Source organism: Diceros bicornis, chromosome X (assembly GCF_020826845.1).
Source record: "Diceros bicornis minor isolate mBicDic1 chromosome X, mDicBic1.mat.cur, whole genome shotgun sequence".
In the NCBI taxonomy this organism is placed as follows: Eukaryota; Metazoa; Chordata; class Mammalia; order Perissodactyla; family Rhinocerotidae; genus Diceros; species Diceros bicornis.
Window position 1 is genome coordinate 138,723,849 of NC_080781.1, and position 24,808 is coordinate 138,748,656.

At 44.6% G+C, this 24,808-nt stretch overlaps 2 protein-coding genes across 2 annotated transcripts; both read left to right on the top strand.

The window, feature by feature from the left end:
• Nucleotides 1–11,310: 11,310 nt before the first annotated feature.
• Nucleotides 11,311–11,751, top strand: LOC131400246 (histone H2A-Bbd type 2/3-like). The gene has a single exon (XM_058535049.1). It carries the CDS (start codon nucleotides 11,353–11,355, stop codon nucleotides 11,719–11,721), a length of 369 nt encoding a protein of 122 aa, XP_058391032.1. The 5' UTR covers nucleotides 11,311–11,352; the 3' UTR covers nucleotides 11,722–11,751.
• Nucleotides 11,752–12,631: 880 nt separating this feature from the next.
• Nucleotides 12,632–14,374, top strand: LOC131400242 (40-kDa huntingtin-associated protein). Its single transcript, XM_058535045.1, has one exon. It carries the CDS (start codon nucleotides 12,697–12,699, stop codon nucleotides 13,807–13,809), a length of 1,113 nt encoding a protein of 370 aa, XP_058391028.1. The 5' UTR covers nucleotides 12,632–12,696; the 3' UTR covers nucleotides 13,810–14,374.
• Nucleotides 14,375–24,808: the final 10,434 nt, after the last annotated feature.

Here is a 24,808-nt window from a genome sequence, read left to right on the forward strand (position 1 = left end):
ATTGAGTTCTTCAGCTCTAGAATTTCTGTTTGGTCCTTTTTTGGAGTTTCAATCTCTTTGGTGAAGTACTCCTTCTGTTCATTGATTTTATTCCTGAGCTCATTGAATTGCCTTTCCGAATTTTCTTGTAGCTCATTGTTTCTTCATGACAGCTGTTTTGAATTCTTTATCAGTTAGATCACAATCTTCCATGACTTTATGTTTGGTTTCTGGAGAATTTTTATTTTCTTTTTGTGATGGCATGTTACTGAGGCTTTTCGTGGCAGTTGCTGAGTTTGCCCTCTGCTGGTGCATTTGTTGTAGCAAACACCTTTCTTATTTGGGTATAGCTTTGTTTTGATTCCAACTTATTAGAGGCTTTTCTTAAGTTTTTCAGTAGGTGCCACTACAGCACTAGTTTTTGGTTTCTCTTACCTGACCTGCCTCTGGATATATTTGAGGATCTGCACGACTCACCCTCCACTGCATCTATTTGGGGTGGGGTCACTGGTACTGTTGTCCTCGTAGTCTGCACCTCTGGGGGTCACTAATACCTTGCTGTTGCCAGTGTTGCTGTGGTCACTGGCTTCTCCAGCCGGGGTACAGGAATGGCTGATACCTCTGCTGCTTCCAGGATCACCTGGGTCGAAAGCTTCACCATAGTGGTGGGGGGAGGGGAAGGGAGGGAGGGAGCCAGGTTTGCAGGGCACTGTCTCAGCTGTTGCCCATTATCTTCTCGCTGCAGGTGCTGCTGTGGTTGGGATGTTGGAGTTCTGTGCATGTCTCCCTGCTGCCAGCCTCTGCGCTGTGGCCAGAAGGCCTAGGATTACAGGGCTCTGCCTCTGCTGCTGTTCCACTCCCTGTGGCTGCAGGTGCTGCTGCGGCTGGCTGGAGTCACAGGCCTGCCTCTGTTGGTGCCCAGAGGGTTCTCTGGGGGTGAGGGTGGATGGCTCAGCTTCTGTGGTTGGGCATCCAGGGCCCTGGGCTCAGCCTCTGCTGTTCCCCTATTTAGCCTCCTCTATGTGCTCGAATCCACCCATGTTTGTATGTACCAATGGGTGGATCTCTCTGGTGTCCTGGTGTGTTGGGCAATGTAGCCTTTGTTGGGTTATGGATGTTTTACTTGCTGTGGATTGAAGGGGAGAGACAAAGGGATCCTCTCACACCACCATGATGATGACCAAGATCAGAATTTAAATTTTAATGAAATCCAAGATATCAATTATTTCTTTCACAGATTGTGCCTTTGGTGTTGTATCTAAAGTCATCACGGGGGGGGGGGTGCGAAGTCAAGATGGCGGCGTAGGCAGACTCTAAACTCACCTCCTCCCGGAGACACAACCAATTTGCAACTGCTCGTGGAAAAATTACCCCTGAGACAGAACTGAAAACTGGATAAGAGGAACTCCTGCAACAACGGACAATCCTAATTGAGGTGGAAGAGGCAGAAACTCCCTTCTGGAGAGGAAAAACGCCACCTTCACAAGCCGCAGTGCCTCACGGCCACCCGGGAGCAGCCCACAGGTATGCAGCCTCCCTGGAAGCGCGGGGCCCTGAGCCGGGGAGCGCCGCCGCTGTGGGCATTTTGTGGACCCAGCACAATGGAGACGAGTGGCATAATATCTGACTTTGCCTGCTACTAAAACATTGGGGAGTACCCCCAGAAAAGCTGGTTCACAAAGAAATTAAAACTGGCTCTTAAAAGGCCCACGCGCAAACTCACCCGTTTCAGAAAGCAACCTAAAATCACCCGAAAGAAAGGTTCACAGTGCTGTGGTGAAAAGAGACTCACCTAATAGGCCCTGGGTGCATCTCGGTGAGAGGTGAGACCTCTCCAGGGACCGGGACATTGGCGGTGGCCATTGCTGTGGCCTGGTGTGGGCGTGCTGACACAGACGCCATTGGAGTTCTCCCTGGGGCCTGCTAGCCCAGGGTCTGCCCCACCCGCTAGAGCACAGATTTAATCCAGCTCAGCCAGGGCAGGCAGCCCACCCTAGAGACTGGCCCCACCCAACAACAAGCCCTCAGGCAACTTGTGAGCCTGCATAGATTGGTGACTGTATTCTCTGCTGCCTGGCAACTGAGCCCACTTCAGCGGGGCAGGACTGCACAAGGAGCGGGTGGAGAGTGTGGGGCAGTGGTGGAGTGTGTGGGGCTCCCGCCGTGGAGAGACTGGGTCCGCTTCTGGAGGTCGGGGCACACACACGGGGCAGGACTGTGTTGACTGTGTGTGTGGACCTGTGGGCGGCAGGGCTTGTCAGCTGCAGAAGACTTGTGCTTCTCAAAGACACACATAGGGGGTTTGCCCCACCTTCCAAAGCCTGAAACAATTGGGTGCTCCTGTGCCTGAGGCCAGCCCCACCCAGCTGCAATCCTCAGAGAGCTGACAAGAGACCTAATAGGCTAGAGGCTTACAGCAATTGTAAGGCCCTGAGCCTAACAACCTGCCACACTGGGGGCCTACTCACTTAAAAGAAATACTGCAACACAAATGTGGTATTAGAACTTGCAGCCAACTGTGCTGGGGCTCCCCACACCTGATAAAGAGACTGAAGGGCCCACAACAACTACAAGCAGCTGACCATTACAACAGCTGGCCAGGAGCATAACTCAGCCTCCCTGGGCGCCTACAGGGAGAGCAAACAGGCCACAACAGAAGGACACACGTAACCCACATAGGGGTCACCCCTGGAACATTGAGAACTGAGGGAAGCACACGGCAGGGCTCCTAAGCCATCACTTACATAAGGTCACCTATCCAAGAGCAGGAGACGTAGCTGACCTACCTAATACGTAGACACAAGCACAGGGAAAGAGGCAAAATGAGGAGGCAAAGGAATACATTCCAAGTAAGTGAACAGGACAAAACCCCAGAAAAGGAACTAAGTGAAACAGAAATGAGCAACCTACCTGACAGAGAGTCCAAACAAAGAGTGTTAAGGATGCTCACTGATCTGGGGAGAAGAATAGATGAACTCAGTGAGAATGTCAACAAAGAAATGGAAGATATAAAAAAGAACCAATCAGAAATGAAGAATACAATACTGGAAATGAAAAATTCACTAGAGGCACTCAAAAGCAGAGTAGAGGATACAGATGAATGGATCTGCGAGCTGGACGAAAGACTAGAAGAAATTACCCAAGCTGAACAGGTAAAAGAGAAAAGAATTAAAAAGAGTGAGGATAGTCAAAGGGACTTCTGGGACAACATCAAGCGCACTAACATCCGTGTTATAGGTGTCCAGGAGGGAGAAGAGCGAGTCGAAGGGGCAGAGAATCTATTTCAAGAAATAATAGATGAAAACTTCCCTAACCTAAGGAAGGAAACAGACATCCAGGTACAGGAAGCACAGAGAGCCCCAAACAAGATAAACCCAAAGAGGCCCACACCAAGACACATCATAATCAAAATGTCCAGAATTAAAGATAAAGAGAGAATCCTAAAAGCCGCAAAAGAAAGTCAAGTTACATACAAAGGAAACCCCATAAGGCTATCAGCTGACTTCTCAGCAGAAACCTTACAGGCTAGAAGAGAGTGGCATGATATATTTAAAGTGCTAAAAGGAAAAAACTTACAGGCAAGAATACTCTACCCAGCAAGATTATCCTTCAAAATGGAAGGAGAGATCAAAAATTTCCCAGACAAGCAAAAATTAAAGGAGTTCATCAACAAGAAACCAGTGCTACATGAAATGTTAAAGGGACTGATTTAAGGGGAAAAGAGAAGACCACAAATAGGAAAAATTATCTATTTCCATGATTAGAACATAATGGATACAAATACATAAAAAAGAGGTTAGATATCTTATCAAAAACATAAAAGGAGGGAGGAGGGGAGTTAAGAGTACAGCTTTCAGATTGAGGTCAAACTAAAGTGACCATCAATTCGGTATAGAAGAAGAAAGGAACAGAGAAGGACTACTAAAACACTGAGAAAAAAAAAAGTTAAAAAATGGCAGTAAGTACATACTTATCAATAGCTACTTTAAACGTCAATGGACTAAATGCTCCAATTAAAAGGCATAGGGAGGCTGACTGGATAAAAAAACAAGACCCATATATATGCTGCATACAAGAGACACACTTCAGACCTAAAGACACAAACTGAAAGTGAAGGGATGGAAAAAGATACTCCACGCAAATGGCAATGAAAAGAAAGCTGGGGTAGCAGTACTCATATCAGACAAAATAGACTTTAAGACAAAAACTGTAAAAAGAGACAAAGAAGGGCATTACATAATGATCAAGGGAACAATCCAACAAGAGGATATAACACTTGTAAATATCTACGCACCCAATGTAGGTGCACCTAAATATATAAAGCAATTATTAACAGACATAAAAACAGAAATAGACAGTAACACAATAATAGTAGGGGACTTTAACACTCCACTTACACCAACGGATAGATCATCCAAACAGAAGATCAATAAGGAAACATTGGCCTTAAACGACACACTAGAACAGATGGACCTAGTAGATATATACAGAGCATTCCATCCAAAAACCGAAGAATACACGTTCTTTTCAAATGCACATGGAACATTCTCCAGGATTGATCACATAATAGGCCACAAAACAAGTCTCCATAAATTTAAGATTGAAATAATACCAAGCATCTTTTCTGACCACAACGGTATGAAACTAGAAATCAACTATAGGAAGCAAATCAGAAAAGCCACAAATACGTGGAGATTAAACAAAATGCTACTGAACAATGATTGGTTAATAAAGAAATCAAAGAAGAAATCAAAAAATACCTGGAGACAAATGAAAATGAAAATACGACATGCCAGAATTTATGGGATACAGCAAAAGTGGTTCTAAGAGGGAAGTTTATAGCGATACAGGCCTATCTCAACAAACAAGAAAAGTCTCAAATAAACAATCTAACAATGCACCTAAAGGAACTGGAAAAAGAAGAACAAACCAAGCCCCAAATCAGTAGAAGAAAGGAAATAATAAAAGAGCAGAAATAAATGAAATAGAGACCAAAAAAACAATAGAAAAAATCAACAAAACCAAGAGCTGGTTCTTTGAAAAGGTCAACAAAATTGACAAATCTTTAGCTAGACTCACCAAGAAAAAAAGAGAGAAGGCACAAATAAGTAAAATCAGAAATGAAAGAGGAGAGGTTACAACAGACACCTCGGATATACAACAGATTATAAGAGAATACTATGAAAAGCTATATGCCAACCAATTCGACAATCTGGAAGAAATGGATAAATTCCTAGAATCATACAACCTTCCAAAACTGGATCAAGAAGAAGTAGAGAATTTGAATAGACCAATCACCAGTAAGGAGATCGAAACAGTAATCACAAACCTCCCCCAAAATAAAAGTCCAGGACCAGACGGCTTCCCTGGGGAATTCTACCAAACATTCAAAGACTTTATACCTATCCTTGTCAAACTCTTCCAAAAAATTGAGGAGGGGGGGAAGCTCCCTAACTCATTCTACGAAGCTGACATTACCCTGATACCAAAACCAGACAAGGACAACACAAAAAAAGAAAATTACAGGCCAATATCACTGATGAACATCGATGCAAAAATCTTCAACAAAATACTAGCAAATCGCATACAACAATATGTTAAAAAGATTATACACCATGATCAAGTGGGATTTATTCCAGGGATGCAGGGATGGTTTAACATTCGCAAATCAATCAACGTGATACACCACATTAATAAAATGAAGAATAAAAATCACATGATCATCTCAATAGATGCAGAGAAAGCATTTGACAAGATACAGCTTCCATTTATGATAAAAACTCTGAATAAAATGGCTATAGAAGGAAAGTACCTCAACATAATAAAGACCATATATGAGAAACCCACAGCTAATATGATCCTCAATGGTGAAAAACTGAAAGCCATCCCTCTAAGAACAAGAACCAGACAAGGATGCCCACTGTCACCACTCCTATTTAACATAGTACTGGAAGTCCTAGCCAGAGCAATCAGGCAAGAGAAAGAAATAAAAGGGATCCAAATTGGAAAGGAAGAAGTGAAACTGTCACTATTTGCAGATGACATGATTTTATATATAGAAAACCCTAAAGAATCCACCAGAAAACTTTTAGAAGCAATAAACGAATATGGTAAAGTTTCAGGATACAAAATCAACATACAAAAGTCAGTTGCATTTCTGTACACTAACAATGAAGTAGCAGAAAGAGAAATTAAGAATACCATCCCATTTACAATTGCAACAAAAAGAATAAAATACCTAGGAATAAACTTAACCAAAGAGGTGAAAGATCTGTACACCGAAAACTATAAAACATTTCTGAAAGAAATTGAAGAAGATACAAAGAAATGGAAAGATATTCCGTGCTCTTGGATTGGAAGAATTAACATAGTTAAGATGTCCATACTTCCTAAAGCCATCTATAGATTCAATGCAATCCCTATCAAAGTTCCAACAACATTTTTCACAGAAATAGACCAAAGAATCCTAAAATTTATATGGAACAACAAAAGACCCCGAATAGCTAAAGGAATCCTGAGAAAAAAGAACAAAGCTGGAGGTATCACACTCCCTGATTTCAAAATATACTACAAAGCTATAGTAACCAAAACAGCATGGTACTGGCACAAAAACAGACACACAGATCAATGGAATAGAATTGAAAGCCCAGAAATAAACCCACACATCTATGGACAGCTAATCTTTGACAAAGGAGCCAAGAACATACAATGGGGAAAAGAAAGTCTCTTCAACAAATGGTGTTAGGAAAACTGGATAGCCATATGCAAAAAAAATGAAAGTAGACGCTTACCTTACACCATACACAAAAATTAACTCCAAATGGATTAAAGACTTGAATGTAAGACCTGAAACTGTGAAATTTCTAGAAGAAAACATAGGCAGTACGCTCTTCGACATCGGTCTTAGCAACATCTTTTCAAACACCACGTCTGACTGGGCAAGAGAAACAATAGAAAAAATAAACAAATGGGACTACATCAAACTAAAAAGCTTCTGCACAGCAAAGGAAACTATCAACAAAACGAAAAGACCACCTAACAATTGGGAGAAGATATTTGCAAACCATACATCTGATAAGGGCTTAATCTCCAAAATATATAAAGAACTCATGCATCTCAACAACAAAAAAACTACCAACCCAATTAAAAAATGGGCAAAAGCCGTGAACGGACATTTCTCCAAAGAAGGTATACAGATGGCCAACAGACACATGAAAAGATGTTCAAAATCACTAACTATGAGGGAAATGCAAATCAAATCTACAATGAGATATCACCTCACGCCTGTCAGAATGGCTATAATTAACAAGACAGGAAACAACATGTGTTGGAGAGGATGTGGAGAGAAGGGAACTCTCATACACTGCTGGTGTGAGTGCAAACTGGTGCAGTCACTATGGAAAACAGTATGGAGATTCCTCAAAAAATCAAGGATAGAACTACCATATTATCCAGCTATTCCACTGTTGGGTATTTATCCAAAGAACTTGAAAACACCAATTTGTAAAGGTACATGCACTCTGGTGTTCATTGCAGTGTTATTCACAATAGCCAAGACTTGGAAGCAACCTAAGTGCCCATCAAGGGACGAATGGATAAAGAAGCTGTGGTATATATACACAATGGAATACTACTCAGCCATAAGAAACGATGAAATCCAGCCATTTGTGACAACATGGATGGACATTGAGGGTATAATGCAAAGTGAAATAAGTCAGAGAGAGAAGGTCGAATACCGTATGATTTCCTTCATTAAGTAGTAGATAATAACAACAATAAACAAACACATAGGGACAGAGATTGGATTGGTGGTTACCAGAGGGGAAGGGGGGAGGGAGGAGGGTGAAAGGGATAATTTGGTACATGTGTGTGGTGATGGGTTGTAATTAGTATTTTGGTGGTGAACATGATGTGATCTATGCTTAAATAGAAGTACAATGATGTACACCTGAAGTTTTTACAATGTCATAAACCAATGTTACTGCAATAAACAAAAAATTAAAATAAAAAAAATAAAAAAGGATGGACCAGAAAAAAAAAATCTGCCCATCACCATGGGGAGATGACAAGGGACTTTGGTCTCCGTGGGTTCTGGTGGAAGAAAATAAAATGCTTCCCCTGATAATTTGTAACTCTAGGGCTATTGTCATGCTGGTCTAGGGTTGGGATTAGTGCCTCTTGTTTAGTCCAGGAAACCCCAAGCTCACAAATTACTGTAAAACAATATACCACCACAGCGATACCCCTAGGTCACCTGGCAGGAGTAAACACACACAACCTCTCTGGAGAGACACATTCTCATTTTAGACCTCACAGAAGTCCCACAGATAAAGCTCTGCTTGAGAAATCCCTAAACTCACAATCAAAATTATAAAACACATAAGGAAAAAAAATTATTTGATTGTTAGCAATGACGAGCAGGATTAGACCACCAAGAACTTCAGATAATAGAACTAACAGAGAGCATAAAATGAGTTTAACATACTTAGAAAAAATAAGGAAAGAACAAGGTTCTGTGGAAAAAAGAAGAGGCTGTTTTTTTTGTTTTTTGTTTGTTTGCTTTTTGTGAGGAAGATCAGCCCTGAGCTAACATCCATGCCAATCCTCCTCTTTTTGCTGAGGAAGACCGGCTCTGAGCTAACATCTGTTGCCAATCCTCCTCCTTTTTTTTTTCTCCCCCCAAAGCCCCAGTAGATAGTTGTATGTCATAGTTGCAGATCCTTCTAGTTGCTGTATGTGGGACACAGCCTCAGCATGGCCGGAGAAGCAGTGCCTCAGTACGCGCCCGGGATCCAAACCCGGGACACCAGTAGCGGAGCTAAGCCACTGGGCCGGCCCAGGATGTCTGCTCTTGATACTTCTATTCAACATTGTACTCAAAGTTCTAGTCAGTGCAATTAGGCAGGAAAAATAAACTAAAGGCATCCAAATTGGGAAGGAACAAGTAAAACTACCTCTATTCATAGATGACATATATATATATATATGTGTATATATATATATATAACATTAAAGAATCCACTAGAAAAACACAACAACCTATTTGAATATGCAATAGATGAGCTCAGCAAAGTTGCAAGATCCCAGATCAACCTGCAACAGTCAGTTGTATTTCTATGCACTAGCAATAAACAATCTGAAAATGAGGTTAAGAAAAATAATTCCGTTTACAGTATCATTAAAAAGAATAAAATACTGAGGAATAAATTTAACAAAAGGCATACAAGACTTGTACTCCGAAAACTGGAAAACATTGCTGAAAGAAATCAAAGAGGACGTGAATAAAAAGGCATCCTGTGTTAATGGATTGAACATTTAATATTGTTAGGACGGCTATAATCCCCAAGGCAATATACATATTCAATGCCACGCCTGTTAGAGTCTACCTGGCTTATTTGTAAAAATTGACAAGTTGATCCTAAAATTCATATGGAAATGCAAGGGATGCAAATATGCAAAACAATCTGCGGAATGAAGAACAAAATTGGAGGACTCATACTTCCCAATTTCAAAACTTACTACAAAGCTCCAGCAATCCTAAAAAGCGTGGTACTGGCATAATGATAGACATATAGGTCAATGTTTTAGAATTTGGAGTCATAAATAAACACGTACATCTATAAATAGTTGATTTTCAATAACAGTGCAAAGACTATTTAATGGAGGAATGAACAATCTCTTCAACAAATGGTGCAGGGCAACTGGATATCCACAGACAAAAGAATTTGAGTTTGGACCCCAATCTCACACTATTTACAAAACTTAACTCTAAAATGAATCACAGACCTAAAGGCAAGGGATGAACCTATAAAACTCTAGGAATAAAACATAGATGTAAATTCCCATGACCTTGGATGAGGCAATGGTTACTTAAATATGACAGCAAAAGCACAGCCACAAAAGAAAACAAAAAGAGAGAGAGAGAGAGAAATTGTAGGCCGTCCAAATCAAAAACTTTTGTGCATCAAAGGACTCTGTCTAGAAAGCGAAAGGACAGCCCACAGGGTGGGAGAAACACTTGCAAATCATATAACTGATAAGGGCCTATTTTCCAGAACGCATAAAGAACTGTTGCAGCTCAACAAGAAAAAGAAAGGCAACCCAGTTAAAAAATGGACAAAGGACTGGAATCGACATTTCTCCAAAGGGCAGAAGTACAAATGGCCAAGAGGCACACGAAAAGATGCTCAACATCATTAGCCATTAGGGAAATGTGAATCAAACCCACCGTGAGCTACCACTTCACACCCACTAGGATGGCTATTGTTAGCAAACAACAGACGCGGAAAATAGCAAGTTTTGGCGAGGATGTGGAGAAGTCGGGACCTTCATACGCTGCTGCTGGGAGTGCGATGTGGTAGAGCCGCTGTGGAAATCACTTGGGCGGTTCCTCCATAAGTTAAACGTAGAATTACCTCACGACCCCGCAATCCTACTCGCAGATATCTACCCCAAAGCACTGCAAACAGGTGTTCCCACAGAACCCTGTACGGGAACGCTCACTGCCGCGCTATTCACAACAGCCACGAGGTGGAGATCACCCAAACGTCTATCAACTGATGGACGGATGGATACACAACGTGTGGTCTCTCCAGACAACGGAATCTTATTGGCCCGAAAAGGAATGAAGCGCTGATTCGTGCTGCCCCGTGGATGACCCATAGCGAAAACATGATGGCTAAGGGAAAGCAGCCAGACACAAGAGGCCACCTCTTGATTGTATGACTCCATCTGTAGGAAGTCTCCAGAATAGGCAAACCTCTGACAGGGAGCCCAGGAGTGGTTGCCTGGCTGCTGGGGGGCAGGTGCCGGCTGGGGGCCGGCCAGGGGCTGGGGGGGGGCCAGTGGGAAGCGACTGCCTGACGGGTACAGGGGTTTCTTTCCCGGGTGGTGCCCACGTTTTGGATCTGGGTAGTTGTGACGATCGCCTGACCGCGCGAGTGTCCACTTGGTGGCACCGGATCATCCAAGTCTGTCGTCTTTTTCCGTCCACGTTCCCATCCGGTGGAAAGGGAGTGTTCCCTCAAAGAGAGGGTCCAGGGCGCAGGGCGAGCGGGCTCGTGCGGCGCCCTTTCGCTGCAGGCCCAGGCCCGCCATTTCCGGGAGCCAATGGGAAAGCAGTGACGTCACCGGATCGACGTGTCAGCGAGCGTGCGCCCCGACCAATGGGGGGGCCGGTGCGTGGTCGCTAGGATACGGAGTAGGGGCCGAGTACCCGCCGTCCTGAGAGCTTGGGACCCGCCGACCCACCTCACCTCACCTCACCTCACCTCACCTCACCTCACCTCACCTGAGCGACCCGGACTGAGGTGAACCTCATCCCACCGCAGAAGAGCTAGTCCCGTCGAGCAGAAGGCGCGGCTCAAGCCCAGCATGCCCGGGAACCGGAGCCGTCGTCGTCGTCGTCGTCGTCGTCGTCGTCGAGGGTCGTCCGGTGGCCAGAGTCGGCCCCGCTCCCGCACCGCCCGAGCGGAGCTATCGTTCTCTGTGAGCCACGTGGAGCGCCTCCTGCGGGAGAGCCACTACACCCGGCGCCTCAGCCCCTCCACCCCGGTCTTCCTGGCCGCCGTCGTCCAGTACCTGACGGCCAAGCTCCTGGAGCTGGCGAGCAACGAGGCCCACAACAGCGGCAGGAGGCGCATCACCCCAGAGCTCGTGGACATGGCGGTCCACAACAACGCGCTGCTCAGCGGCTTCTTTGGGGCTACGACCATCTCCCAGGTGGCCCCGACCCGGGAGTAGCTGCCCGGCGTGACCCGGGTCCGCGGGCCTCGGTTGGCCGGCCGGCCGTCCACCCAGCCGGCCGTGCGTCCGCCCGTCGGGCGCCAGGCCCGCGCACAGCCCCGGGGCGGCCCCAGCCTGTCTGGTGCCTTGGGCACAGTCATGGAAAAATCAATAAAGTGTTTGAGGAAACCCGTGTGCGTGCCTCGGTCACTCTGCGCGGGAGGTGCTGGTGCTGGGACATCCCTCCTTGGAGGGGTGGGGGCCGGCGGGGGTCTGGCTGGGGGTGGTGGGGAGGAGTCGCGGACGACAGAGAGGAGCGGTGGACAGTGCGGGGTGGGGTGGGGCCCCGCGAGCGAGAGGCTGGCTGCGGTGGGGTCGGGGGTGAGGCTGGGGTACGGAAGACTCCGCCATCGGCCCTGAGCAAGTCAGAGCCCAGCCAAGTCCCCAGAAGGACGGTCTTCGCTGGGGTGGAGCTCCAGACCAGGACTGCGGCGTCGTGACCCGGTGAACTCGCAATGGCGACCGGGGGTGGCGCGTGGGGGGTGCGGGGTGCGGGACGCGGGGGAGGAGGCGGACAGAGCGGTTGGCAAGGACTCCAACCGGGCAGGGGCTTTGACGCGGAGAAGACGGAGGAGGGACGGGCGCTCGAGAAATGATTGGCAAAGTCGGGATTAGGGCCACGCGGACCCCGAGTTTAGTTTTGGTCGCGTTCCCTTGGAGACGCTAGGAGACGCCCCTAGCAACCTGGGCAAACGAGCTGTCACCTAGCAACAGCGGGCGCCCGGCCAGGCCCCGCCCCGGGGTCCCCGATTTGCATACGCCGCTCGTAGCCGGGCCAGGCCCCGCCTCCGTCCCGGGTATTTTGCATATCACAGCGGCCACGGGACACGCGGGGGCTCCCGAGCGGGTCGCAGCGCACGTCGCAGCTCGCCAGCGGCGCGGGCACGGCCGCCCGGCTGCGTCAGCGTGCCCGGAAGCGCTCGGGTGGCGAACATGGCGGCGTCCGCGAGCGGCCTGGGGGGGGGCGCAGGCCCGGGGCCCGAGGCCGGGGACTTCCTGGCCCGGTACCGCCAGGTGTCGAACAAGCTGAAGAAGCGCTTCCTGCGGAAGCCGAACGTGGCGGAGGCCGGTGAGCAGTTCGGACAGCTGGGCCGCGAGCTGCGCGCCCAGGAGTGCCTGCCGTACGCGGCCTGGTGCCAGCTGGCGGTGGCGCGCTGCCAGCAGGCGCTCTTCCACGGGCCCGGGGAGGCGCTGGCGCTCACCGAGGCCGCCCGCCTCTTCTTGCGGCAGGAGCGCGACGCGCGTCAGCGCCTCGTCTGCCCCGCCGCCTACGGGGAGCCGCTGCAGGCCGCCGCCAGCGCCCTGGGCGCCGCCGTGCACCTGCAGCTCGAGCTGGGCCAGCCGGCCGCCGCCGCCGCCCTCTGCCTCGAGCTGGCCACCGCCCTGCGCGACCTGGGCCAGCCGGCCGCCGCCGCCGGCCACTTCCAGCGCGCCGCCCAGCTGCAGCTGCCCCAGCTGCCCCTGGCCGCGCTGCAGGCGCTCGGCGACGCCGCCTCCTGCCAGCTGCTGGCGCGCGACTACAGCGGCGCCTTGGCGGTCTTCACGCGCATGCAGCGCCTGGCGCGGGAGCACGGCAGCCACCCGGTGCAGCCCCCGCCGCCGCCGCCGCCAGGGCCCCAGCCCGGACCCGGCGCGGCCACCACCCTGCCTGCCGCGCTGCTCCCTCCGAACGCCGGCTCTGCGGCCGCGCCCTCTCCTGCCGCGCTGGGCGCCTTCTCGGACGTGCTGGTCCGCTGCGAGGTGTCCCGCGTGCTGCTACTGCTCCTTCTGCAACCGCCGCCCGCCAAGCTCCTGCCGGAGCATGCCCACACCCTGGAGAAGTACTCCTGGGAGGCTTTCGACAGCCACGGGCAGGAGAGCAGTGGCCAGCTTCCCGAGGAGCTCTTCCTGCTGCTCCAGTCCTTGGTCATGGCCACCCACGAAAAGGACACGGAGGCTGTCAAGTCGTTGCAGGTGGAGATGTGGCCGCTGTTGAGTGCTGAGCAGAACCACCTCCTGCACCTCGTTCTGCAAGAAACCATCTCCCCCTCAGGTCAGGGGATCTGACGAATGACCTTAACCAAGTGACTTTCTGCCTGTTACCAGATCTCACGCCTCCATCCGCCTTTGCATTTGGGGGGGGGGGGAATAAAAGACACGGATCCCGGCGGTTCTACCTTTGTTTATCTCGTTCCTCTTGCCACCATAGGAATTTAGTTGACTGAAAGTTACCTGTACCCCAAAGACTTATTTCTGTAATGGGGGGGAAATACAATATGATGGAATCGGAGCAAAGGCCATGGCTCTCTTTCCAAAAACTGCGACATAAACTAACAATCCCTTTTATCCCCTTCTTCTCCCGCCCAACTCTCGCGCCTCCTACCCCCTCCCCCACGTCTTTGCTTCAGAGTGAGGATTTTATTTTGCCCAGCTCTGTCTAAATACTTAAGCTATATGATTTTTTTTATCGTGACTCTGATTTCTTAGCGTATTTCTATGTCTATCTGTGTGATCACCCTCTTTCTCCTTTGTTTCATCCGCCCTGTACATTTCGTGGGAATCATTCGATCCCATATGTCGTTTTTGTTGCTACAGCCATGAGTCCACGATAAAGCCGTTCTAGTACTCCTAACTTGTGGTTTAGATTTACTTCATCTATGAAATGACAGTAGCTTATCTGCATGTCGGGAGGCAGAAAGCAGAAACAGACAGTTGTCTTTCTGCTCCAAGATGTATTGGTTCGTTTGGAATTGACACTGCCTGGTATGCGGGTTATGCCAGGCAGTGAATCTGCAGAGATCACTTGCAATGTGGTCTTTACTCAGATAGCTGCGATGCAAATGTCTCCAGTAACCCCACAACCCGGGGCGAGTCCAGCGCAAGTGTCAGATTGGAATTCACAGTTCCAGATCTATTCTGAGAGATACGGGTAATCCACATAACTTTTATTTGTAGTGGGGAACTTTCTGCAACTCTTACTTAAGTATGTAAAATCAGCCTGGTTCTGTGGTCCTGTGTGATCAGGTATATGCAAGACAGCGTCCTTGTTCCCCAAAAGCAGGATGGCGTTCCATTTTTAAAACACTAAATTTCCAAGGCTTTTTGGTCCCAATGTTACATGCAAACTGGCTTAGCTGGGTTTTTTTGTTTGTTTTTAATTCGGTTTAATTTTCTTTACAGTTTTGAGAGTGATAACTAGAACTCTTCAGAATATGATCTCGTTCTCAATCATTCAGCTTTGGGAAGATGCATCCTTTAGGCTGAAATTGAATACTAATCCCTTGGGGTGAGATTTAAGGACACAGTTTGGGGGTAGATTTTTGTTTTGCATTTGGGGGAGATGTGTGGAGGGTTGTGTATGACTTAAGTGCCTCAAAATGGGTGGGACTTTGGGGTATTCTTTTCTCCTATTTCAACAGTGTGGAAGCAATAGGTAAGGAAATACATACACTCGGAGAGGCCCGCTTGAGACAGGGTCAGCCAGCATTCCTGTGCTCTCATGTGGCCGCCAGGAAGGGTCCTTCGGAGCCCTAAAAGCATAGTCCAAATTATTGCAAAAGAGGGAAGGGCATATGCCCCCTTGTGCTTTTGCTTTTTCTGGTACACTCCTCTCAATCCGGGCTGCAGGCCTGGCCGGCTGTCTTACTGTCTTGTGAGAAGAATGCTTACCAAGTATGGCATGGGACTGGTGATAGTATTTGGATTTGGGCTTAGGGAAAAACCTCCTTAGGCCTCTGGTCTAAACTCCTTGCATTGAGGAGGTGGGGGGAGGGATTACCAGAGAGCCTGGTAATGGGTATTCAAGCAGTATTAGAGTTCTCCAGAGAAACAAAAGGAACAGAATCAATCTCTCTCTGTGTATGTATGTGTGTGTATATATGTATATATTCTCTCTGTATTTATGTATGTATATATATATATACAGAGATATACCTATATCTGTATAGATATATATTTACAAATGTATATGTGCATATACATATATAGAGATAGATTTTTAAGAGATTGGCCCATGTGATTATGGAGGCTTGGAAAATCCAAAATCTGCAGGGTAGGCCAGCAGGCTGGAGACCCAGAAAAGAGGTGCAGTTGGAGTCCAACCACAGTCTACAGGCTGAATTCCCTCTTCTTCCAAGGAGGTGATGCTTTTTCTATTAAGGCTTTTAGTTGATTGGATGAGGCCCACTGACATATGGAGGGTAATCTGCTTTACTCAAAGTCCATGCATTTAAATGTTAATAAAACTAAAAATACACTCACAGAAACATCTAGAATAATGTTTGACCAATTATTTGGGTACTGTGGCTTAGCTAAGTTGACACATGAAATTAACCATCACACCCTTTATTAACTTGGCATGCAGACACATCTTAAAACATACTTAAACTCCAAATAAAGATAATAACAGGTCCTACCTAGACTAATATATTACAACTATCCTGTGTACAACTGAAAATGCAATAACCCTTTCCCCAGTAGAGGATGCAAAGTCCTTGGATGATGTTCACTCTTCTCCTTGATGTCTCAAAACGTAAAAATACTATGATGTAAAGTTAACAATACTTAAAAACTATGATATAGAGTCAATAAACCTTATGTTATATGATAGGAGGATAAGAGAGGGAAGAAAACATGTTTTACACACACACGCACTCACAAACATACTGATAACAAAATAAGGAGAAAATACTCATGACAATTACAGTCCTTGTTTCTGTAACTCGTCACACGGTCCTAGCTGGTATTTATAACTGCCTTCTTTCATTGTCCGTTCCGTATTCCATTTGCCCTCAGCAAGCACCTCAGCTGATTGTGGATCTTTACCTGGTGGAGTGAACCCAACCTTGATCCCTGAAGGGTCTGGGCCATTAGTAGGCCTGCATGGATTGGGTTGTAATTTTCCATTGACCTTAATCACAGGGCATAATACTAAGGGGCTTAATAATAAGAGACACCTTTATATCTCCCGTACTCCAGACATAGTCTTCCTTATCTCCATTCTCTAATGTGGAGTAGCAGTCCAACGTCCCTTTGGTAGTTAGGATCAATCACTGCAGCCAGCACAGTAACTCCCTTCTTTGCCTGTTGATTCACAGAAGGGGCTCAAAGGGGCCGGGTGGCAGCCTTAACTTCCAGTTCAAGGGAAGAATTCCTTCCTCTGAAACTAAGATCTTTAGGCCAGCAGAGCATAGGGTCACAGGGACAGGAAGCAAAAGTTTTGCTAGTGGGTCACTAGGGGTAATAGTGAGTGGTCCCACCACCATTTCCACCCCTTGGTTCCTGGACCCATGAATCCTTGTTATTGGAGAAACAGCCTTCCGGAGAACCTTGTCCCAGCCCTGTAAAGTATTGTCACCTAGCTGGCACTGTATAACTGAGTCTTCAAAAGGCCATTCCATCGTTCTGTCAAGCCAGCTGCTTCGGGATGGTGGGGAACATGGTAGGAACAGTGAATTCCATGAGCGTGGGCCCACTGCCACACTTCTTTTGCTGTGAAGTGAGTTCCTTCATCAGAAGCAATGTTGTGTGGAATACCGTGAAGAAGATAAGATATTTTGTAAGCCCATGGACGGTAGTTTGGGCAGAAATATCTTGTGCAGGGAAGGAAAATCCATATCCAGAGTAAACGTCTATTCCAGTAAGGACAAAACGCTGCCACTTCCCTGATAGAAGTGGTCCAATGTAATCAACCTGCCACCAGGTAGTTGGCTGATCACCCTGGTGAATGGTGCCATGTTGAGGGCTCAGTGTTGGTCTGTTGCTGGAAGACTGGGCACTCAGTGGCTGTAGCCAGGTCAGTCTTGGTGAGTGGAAGTCCATGTTGCAGAGTCCGTGCATCACCTCCATCCCTGCCACCATGGCCACTTTGTTCACAAGCCCATTGGGCAAACACAGGACTGGGGCTGAGCAAACACAGGCTGGAGAAAGGGGCAGACTGGTACCCACAGAACGGTTCATCCTATCCACTTGAATATGAAAATCCCCCTCTGCTGAGGTCGCCCTTTGGTGAACATTCACAGGGGACACAGATATCATCACACTTTTTGCCCAGAGAGGCCTGTCCACATACCTCTTCTTCAGACTTCCCTGTCACCCATTTTCCAATCGCGTTCCTTCCAAGTCCCTGACCTCCAGCCAGACCACTGGTCAGATCCCATGGACTGGTATATAATCACACATCTGGCCATTTCTCCTTCCAAGCAAAGTGAACAACCAGGTGCACTGTTCGAAGTTCTGCCCCCTGGGAGGGTTTCCCTTCACCACTGTCCTTCAGGGAGGTCCCAGAGTGGGGCTGTGGTGTTGCAGCTGTCCACCTGTGGGTGGTGCCTGCACATGGTGCAGAACCATCTGCAAACCAGGCCCAAGTCTTCTCTTCCTCTGCCAATTGATCAGGGGGAACTCCCCCACGAGGCCATAGGTGCAGGCTGGGAGAGAGAAAGTCGTGTGGCAGGAGCGGGGACCATGGCCGTTTGTACCACTTCTTCGTGGAACTCATTGGTGCCTTCAGGGCCTGCTCAGGCCTGGTTACGTCTATATCACTTCCATTTGACGATGCAGCACTGCCGTGTACCCCCAACTTCATGGCTTGGTCAGATAACAGTTCATGAGGGGCAGCTCAAGTCGCAAGGTAACTTGGTGGCCCATGGTTAGGCGTTCAGTCTCTACTGAGGCCCAGTAGCTGGGGCCAAAAGCTGTTTCTCAAAAGGAGAGTAGTTAAGTGCAGATGATGGCAGTGCCTTGCTCCACAATCCTATAGGGGCCTGCCAGAAGCTCCAAACAGCATCCCTATTCGCCACTGATACTTCAAACAGCGTTGGATCTGCTGGATCACATGGCCCAAGTGGCAGAGTAGGTTGCACGGCAGCCTGGACCTGTTGCAGAGCCTGCTCTTGTCCTGGGCCCCACTCAAAGCCAGCAGCTTTTCGGGTCACTCGGTAAACAGACGAGGGTAACACATCTAAATGGGGAATATGTTGCCTCCCCAAATCCAAAGGGGCCCAGTAGGCCTTGTGACTCCTTTTTGGTATAAGAGGGGCCAGATGCAGCAACTTATCCTTCACCTCAGAAGGGATATCCCAACATGCCCCACACCGCTGGACCCCTAGAAATTTCACTGAGGTAGAAGACCCCTGATCAAGTTCAACTTCAACAGAGACAAGCCATGTTGATAGTAGCCTTGATATGCTGGATATGATGTGATGAAAATAGCACTTTACCTCTATGATCTTCCTACCAAAATCCCATAGCCCAGTCTAATCCTAACCAGTCTAAGCATGAGAAAAACAAAGAAATCCCAATTGAGAAACATTCTACAAAATCCCTGATCAGTACTCCTCAAAACTGTCTATGTCATCAAAAACGTGGAAACTTTGAGAAACTGCCACAAACCAGAGGAGGCTAAGGAGACACGATTACTAAATGTAATGTGGTCTCCTAGATGGGATACCGGAAAAGAAAAAGTGACATTTGAATAAAGTATGGAGTTTAGTTATTACTAATGTACCAATGTTGTTACCTCAGTTTTTATAAATGTACCGGGGTCATGTAGACGTTAACAATAAAAGAAACTGGGTTAAGAAGCTGTGGAGCTCTCTGCACTATCTTTGCAACTTTTCTGTGAATCTAAAATTATTCCACAATAAAAAGTTTATCTAAATTTTAAAAAATCATATGTTTATGGATTGATGTCAGTATTTGACAGTACCCATTTAAAAAGATATATTCAAAAATGAAATATATAAAAATATCATTACAGATCAGCATTAACAGATGAACATTTGAATTGATTTTGATGGCAGTGATGGCAAGGAACACTAACTTTGAAACTTAGTTAAGCAAAATGTTATCCCAAAAAAGAATTGTAACCTTTACATTAGTAGACCTGTATTACAAAAGAAAATTGTATTTTATTATTACTATATTTTGAATTTCATGAATAAAAATTTTGTGGAATTTTTTAATTCTCTTGTTACATATATATTCTCAGTTTTGCCTCTTGGCCCATTTGGTTTAAAATATTTACTCTCCAGCTCTTTGCAGAAGATTGCCAACCCCTGCAGAATTGCCAGCCCTTAGAGAATTAATAATAAAACTACCTCAAAAAAACAAAACAAAACAGAGGTCACTAAAGTAATAAGATCTGAAATTAACATAGAGAAATCAATAGTCTTCATATATATAAACAATAACCTGTTAGAGGATATGATGGTAGAGAAAGCTTCATTTACAATAGCAGCAAGAAAGATGAAATATTTAGGAATAAACAATAAGAAATATTCAAACTTATACTAGAAAAAGCTTAAACACTCCTGAAAGACACAAATGAAAACTTGAGCACATGGAAAGACCTTCCTTATTCTTAGATAGGATGACTCAACACCATACAGATGTCAGTTCTCTGCAAGGTAACTTATAAATGTATTGCAATCCCAATAAAACAGCCAACAAGTTTTTTTATGGACCTAGACATATTGATGATAGTAAGTTCATATAGAAAAAAAAAAACATGAAAGAATAGCCAGAAAAATACCAAAAAAGAAAATTATGAGGGACAAGGTGACATCAGATATTAAAATATTCAATAAAGCGTCTTTAAGTAAAATAGTGTGGTACAGGTGCACGAATAGACAAACAGACCTGTGAAGTGAATAGAATGTCCAAAAATAGACCCAAATACATATGAAAATTTAGTATAAGACAAAGATGGCATCTTAAATCTCTAGAGAAAAGATGAGACAACTGGAAAGCTATTTAGAAAAAGATAAAGTAGATCCATATCTCACACCATACACAAAAATAAACTCCAAATATATACGGGTCTAAATATTAAAAAATGAAACCATACAAGTATTAGGAGAAACCATGAGAAAATTTATCTTTAGCTTTAGTGAAGGGAAAGAATATCTAATTATGACTTAAAACCAGATGTGAAAAAATTGGTAAATATGACTTCATAAAAAGTTTTAAAAATTAAAAACCTTTACATGGTAAAAAGAAAGCACCATAAACAAAGTCAAAACACAATTAACAAACTAGGAGAAAATATTTACAACATATATTGCAGATTAATGGCTAACATTTATAATTTATAATTTATAAATATATATCCATTCATGTCTTTTACACATTTTTCCATTGGGATTTTGATCCTTTGTCCCTCAATTTTATATATATATATATATAAATATATGTATATTTAAATCTCACTCATAATTAGAGAAATATTACAGAAATGAAAATTAAAACAACACTGAGATACCATTTCTCACCATCTCTCATACGTTGCTGTTGGGAATGCAAACTGGTACAACACTTTTGGAGGGTAACTTAGCAGTATCTTTACATATGTACTTACATTTTGACTCAGCAATCCCATTTTACTGAATTTACCTCAAGATACACTTCTAACAATATGAAAACATATATACACATGATTATTAATTGCAGCATTGTTTGTAATTGCAAAATATTAGAAAGAACTTAAACGCTAATACATAGGAGACTTATTGAGAAAACTAAGGTAAATCCACACAATGGAATACTAGACAGCTGTGAAAATTAATGAGGAAAGTCTCTATGAACTGAAATGCGATTTTCAGGATATATTTATTATAAAGTTAAAAAATCATAGTGCAGAAGAGTTCATACTAACCTAATTTTAGTAAGAAATAAAGGGAAATGGAGGCCGGCCCTGTGGCTTAGCGGTTAAGTGCGCGTGCTCCGCTACTGGCGGCCCAGGTTCAGATCCTGGGCACGCACTGACGCACTGCTTGTCAGGCCATGCTGAGGCAGTGTCCCACATACAGCACCTAGAAGGATGTGCAACTATGACATACAACTATCTACTGGGGCTTTGAGTAGAAAAAGGGAAAAAAAAAGAGGAGGAGGATTGGCAATAGATGTTAGCTCAGGGCCGATCTTCCTCAGCAAAAAGAGGAGGATTGGCATGGATGTTAGCTCAGGGCTGATCTTCGTCACACACACAAAAAAAGAAATAAAGAGAAATAAGAGAACATGCATATCTACTTATTTCTATAGCATAAACACAGAAACAAATGAAATTAGCTACCTATAGGGTGTGAAAAGGGTAGGGAAGGGGGGAGTATACATTTTTGTTGACTTTTGTAATCATAATAATGCTCTACATATTAAAAAGATACAATGAAATCAACAGGGATAGGAGAACAATAATCCTAAAACTAAATGAAAACAAACAAATGAATCCAACGATACTTCAAATAATTAACAACCACACTCAAGGGAAAAAAAAAATCCCAGTATTTTTCTTAAGCACAGTTCTTTGGCTATATATTCTCAACCTAAAGAAAAAAACAGAACATCAATAATATCTTGAACTCTTATTAGTTGGCTTGTTTTTTGAAGGGATATGGGAATAGCAATTCTGAAACTATTTTCTGTTTTATTTTAAATTGTGAAGAAAAAAGATTATTTGTATTGATGAATATATTTGAAATTGGTCATAGTAGTTGCCAAGGGGGAAAAAAATAAGGTCTATAAACAAGTCACAGTATATTTTTCAAGGGAATAATACATTAAAAATACATTTAAAAATTCCTTAGTTAATTGAGATTTTTAACTTTTAAAATATGTGACACAAAGATCTATTGCAAACAGCAATGGAGAAATATCCATCAAGAAAATCTACAAAAATTTTATAATAAAGGCAAGAGTCTGTAGTATTTGAACCAAGACCACTCTCTCCCTTTTTCATCCTGACTTCAGTTATGTGTTGCTGAGGCTGAGTCCCAGGCAAGTGCAGTTGAGAAGTAAGTTTCCCTTCTTCCACCCAGCCCCCACTTGTGGGACAGAGGGTCTACCCTGGGTGCAGTTTGCTGAGAAGACTGGGATCCTGATCACCTTGCCCTTTCCCTGACTCATGAGTTAGTGGTTCCACTTCAGGCTAATGCCCTCCATCAAGTGTTCAACTCCTAGAGCAGGGGTGTCACTTAGAAAGAAGCTCGCCATTGTTCCCAACCCCAGCTCCAGAGCCCTGTCTCAGAGATTTTGCCTAGAGGGAAAAGAAGACCATAAAACAGCTCCTAATCTCTTCCCAAAGGAACTGATTTTATTTACAACAGAGCATGGAAAGGTTCAAACCTAAGGACATTCTCAAGAACAGTGGATATTGTAGTGAAAGGCACCAGGTAGGAGACTCATAGATTTAATGAAAATACAGACTATAGCCCAGGTAGTTGGCAGGAGAAAACCAGGAAGAAGATAGCTGGGAAGAGCCTTCTTGGGGTCTGAACAAATATCAAGCATGAACCTCAGAAACTATTCTTCAAAGGAGCCACAATTTGATTGAATTAGTTTGAAGAAAAATTTATGCACCCTAAGGCTTTGATGAAAACAATAGAGCAATCAGCTGGCAACTAGTGGAGTTTAACAGCTGGATGTGGTTAGGGAAAGAGAGACAGAGAGCCCCACCAATATCACCGTTATTCCAGGGTGATTGTGGGCACACCCAAAGCTGTGCCTCCTTAAGGAGCAACATCAGATGCTTAACACTGTATGTGGGGTGGGGGTCAAGATCTACTTCACTAATATAATCCAACTAGTCACCAAAAAAAATTAATTAGGGGCCGGCCCCATGGCCTAGTGGTTAAGTTCAGCATGCTCTGCTTTGGCAGCCTGTGTTCAATTCCTGGGCATGGCTCTACACACCACTCATCAGCAGCCATGCTGTGGCAATGACCCACATACAAAATAGAGAAAGATTGGCACAGATGTTAGCCCAGGGCAAATCTTCCTCAAGCAAAAATAGGAAGATTGGCAACAGATGTTAGCTTAGGGCCAATCTTCCTCACCAAAAAAAATAAATAAATAAAATTAATGATAACAAGCCCCAGGGTGGGGAGGGGACCAATACCCAGAGTTGCTACAATACATTATCTAAAATGTTTAGTTTCTAACAAAAAATTATGAGACGTGCAAAGAACAAGAAAGTATGATTCATACATTGGGAAAAAAAGTAAGCAACACAAACTGCCTGTGATAGCAAGCAGATGTCAGATCTACCAGAAAAGGATTTCAAAGTAGTCATTACAAATATGTTCACAGAACTAAAGGAAAGCATGGTTAAAGAAGTAAAAATAGATATGATGACAATGTCACATCAAATATAGATTATCAATAAAGAGAAAGGAATTATTTTTTTTACAAAAGAACCAAAGGGAAATTCTGGAGTTTAAAAGTGCAACTGAAATAAATAATTTACTACAGGTGCTCAATAGTAGATTTCAACTGGAAAAAGCAACAATTAGTGAATTTGAAGATAGTTCAATAGAGATTAGGCAAGCTGAAAATCAGAGAGAAAAAGAATGAAGAAAAGTGAACAGAACCTCAGAGAAATGTGGGACACCATCAAGTGCATCAACATAGGCATAATGAGAGTACCAGAAGGAGAGGAAAGAGAGAAAAGACTAGAAAAAATGTCCAAAGAAATAATGTCAGAAAACTTCCTAAATTTATTGAAAAACAATAACCTATACATCCAGGAAACTCAATGAACTGCAAGTAGGATAAACATAAAGAGATTCACAAACAGACACATCACAGTAAAAATGCTGAAAGTCAAAGAGAAAATCTTGAATGCAACAAGAAAAAAATGACTCATCACTTAAAAGGGAACACCAATAAGATTAATAGCCAACTTCTCAAAATAAATAATGCAGTGGGATAACATAGTCAGAGTGATGAAAAAAAAAACTGTCAACCAAGAATCATATATCCAGCAAGGCTATCTTTCAAAAAATGAAAGCAAATAAAGACATTCCAAAGTAAGCAAATAAGAACTGAGTGAATTTGTTGCTAGCAGACCCACCTTACAAGAAATACTGAAGCAAGTTCTTCAAACTGAAAGCAAGTGACCTCAGATGGCAGTTCAAACACACACACACACACACACACACACACACAAAACAGAGAGCACTCGTAAAGGTAATTATGTAATTATAAAAGACTGCATAAATGTATACTTCTCTCCTCTTTTTCCTTAACTGATTTAAAAAACAATTGTATAAAATAATATGTATATGGTGTACAG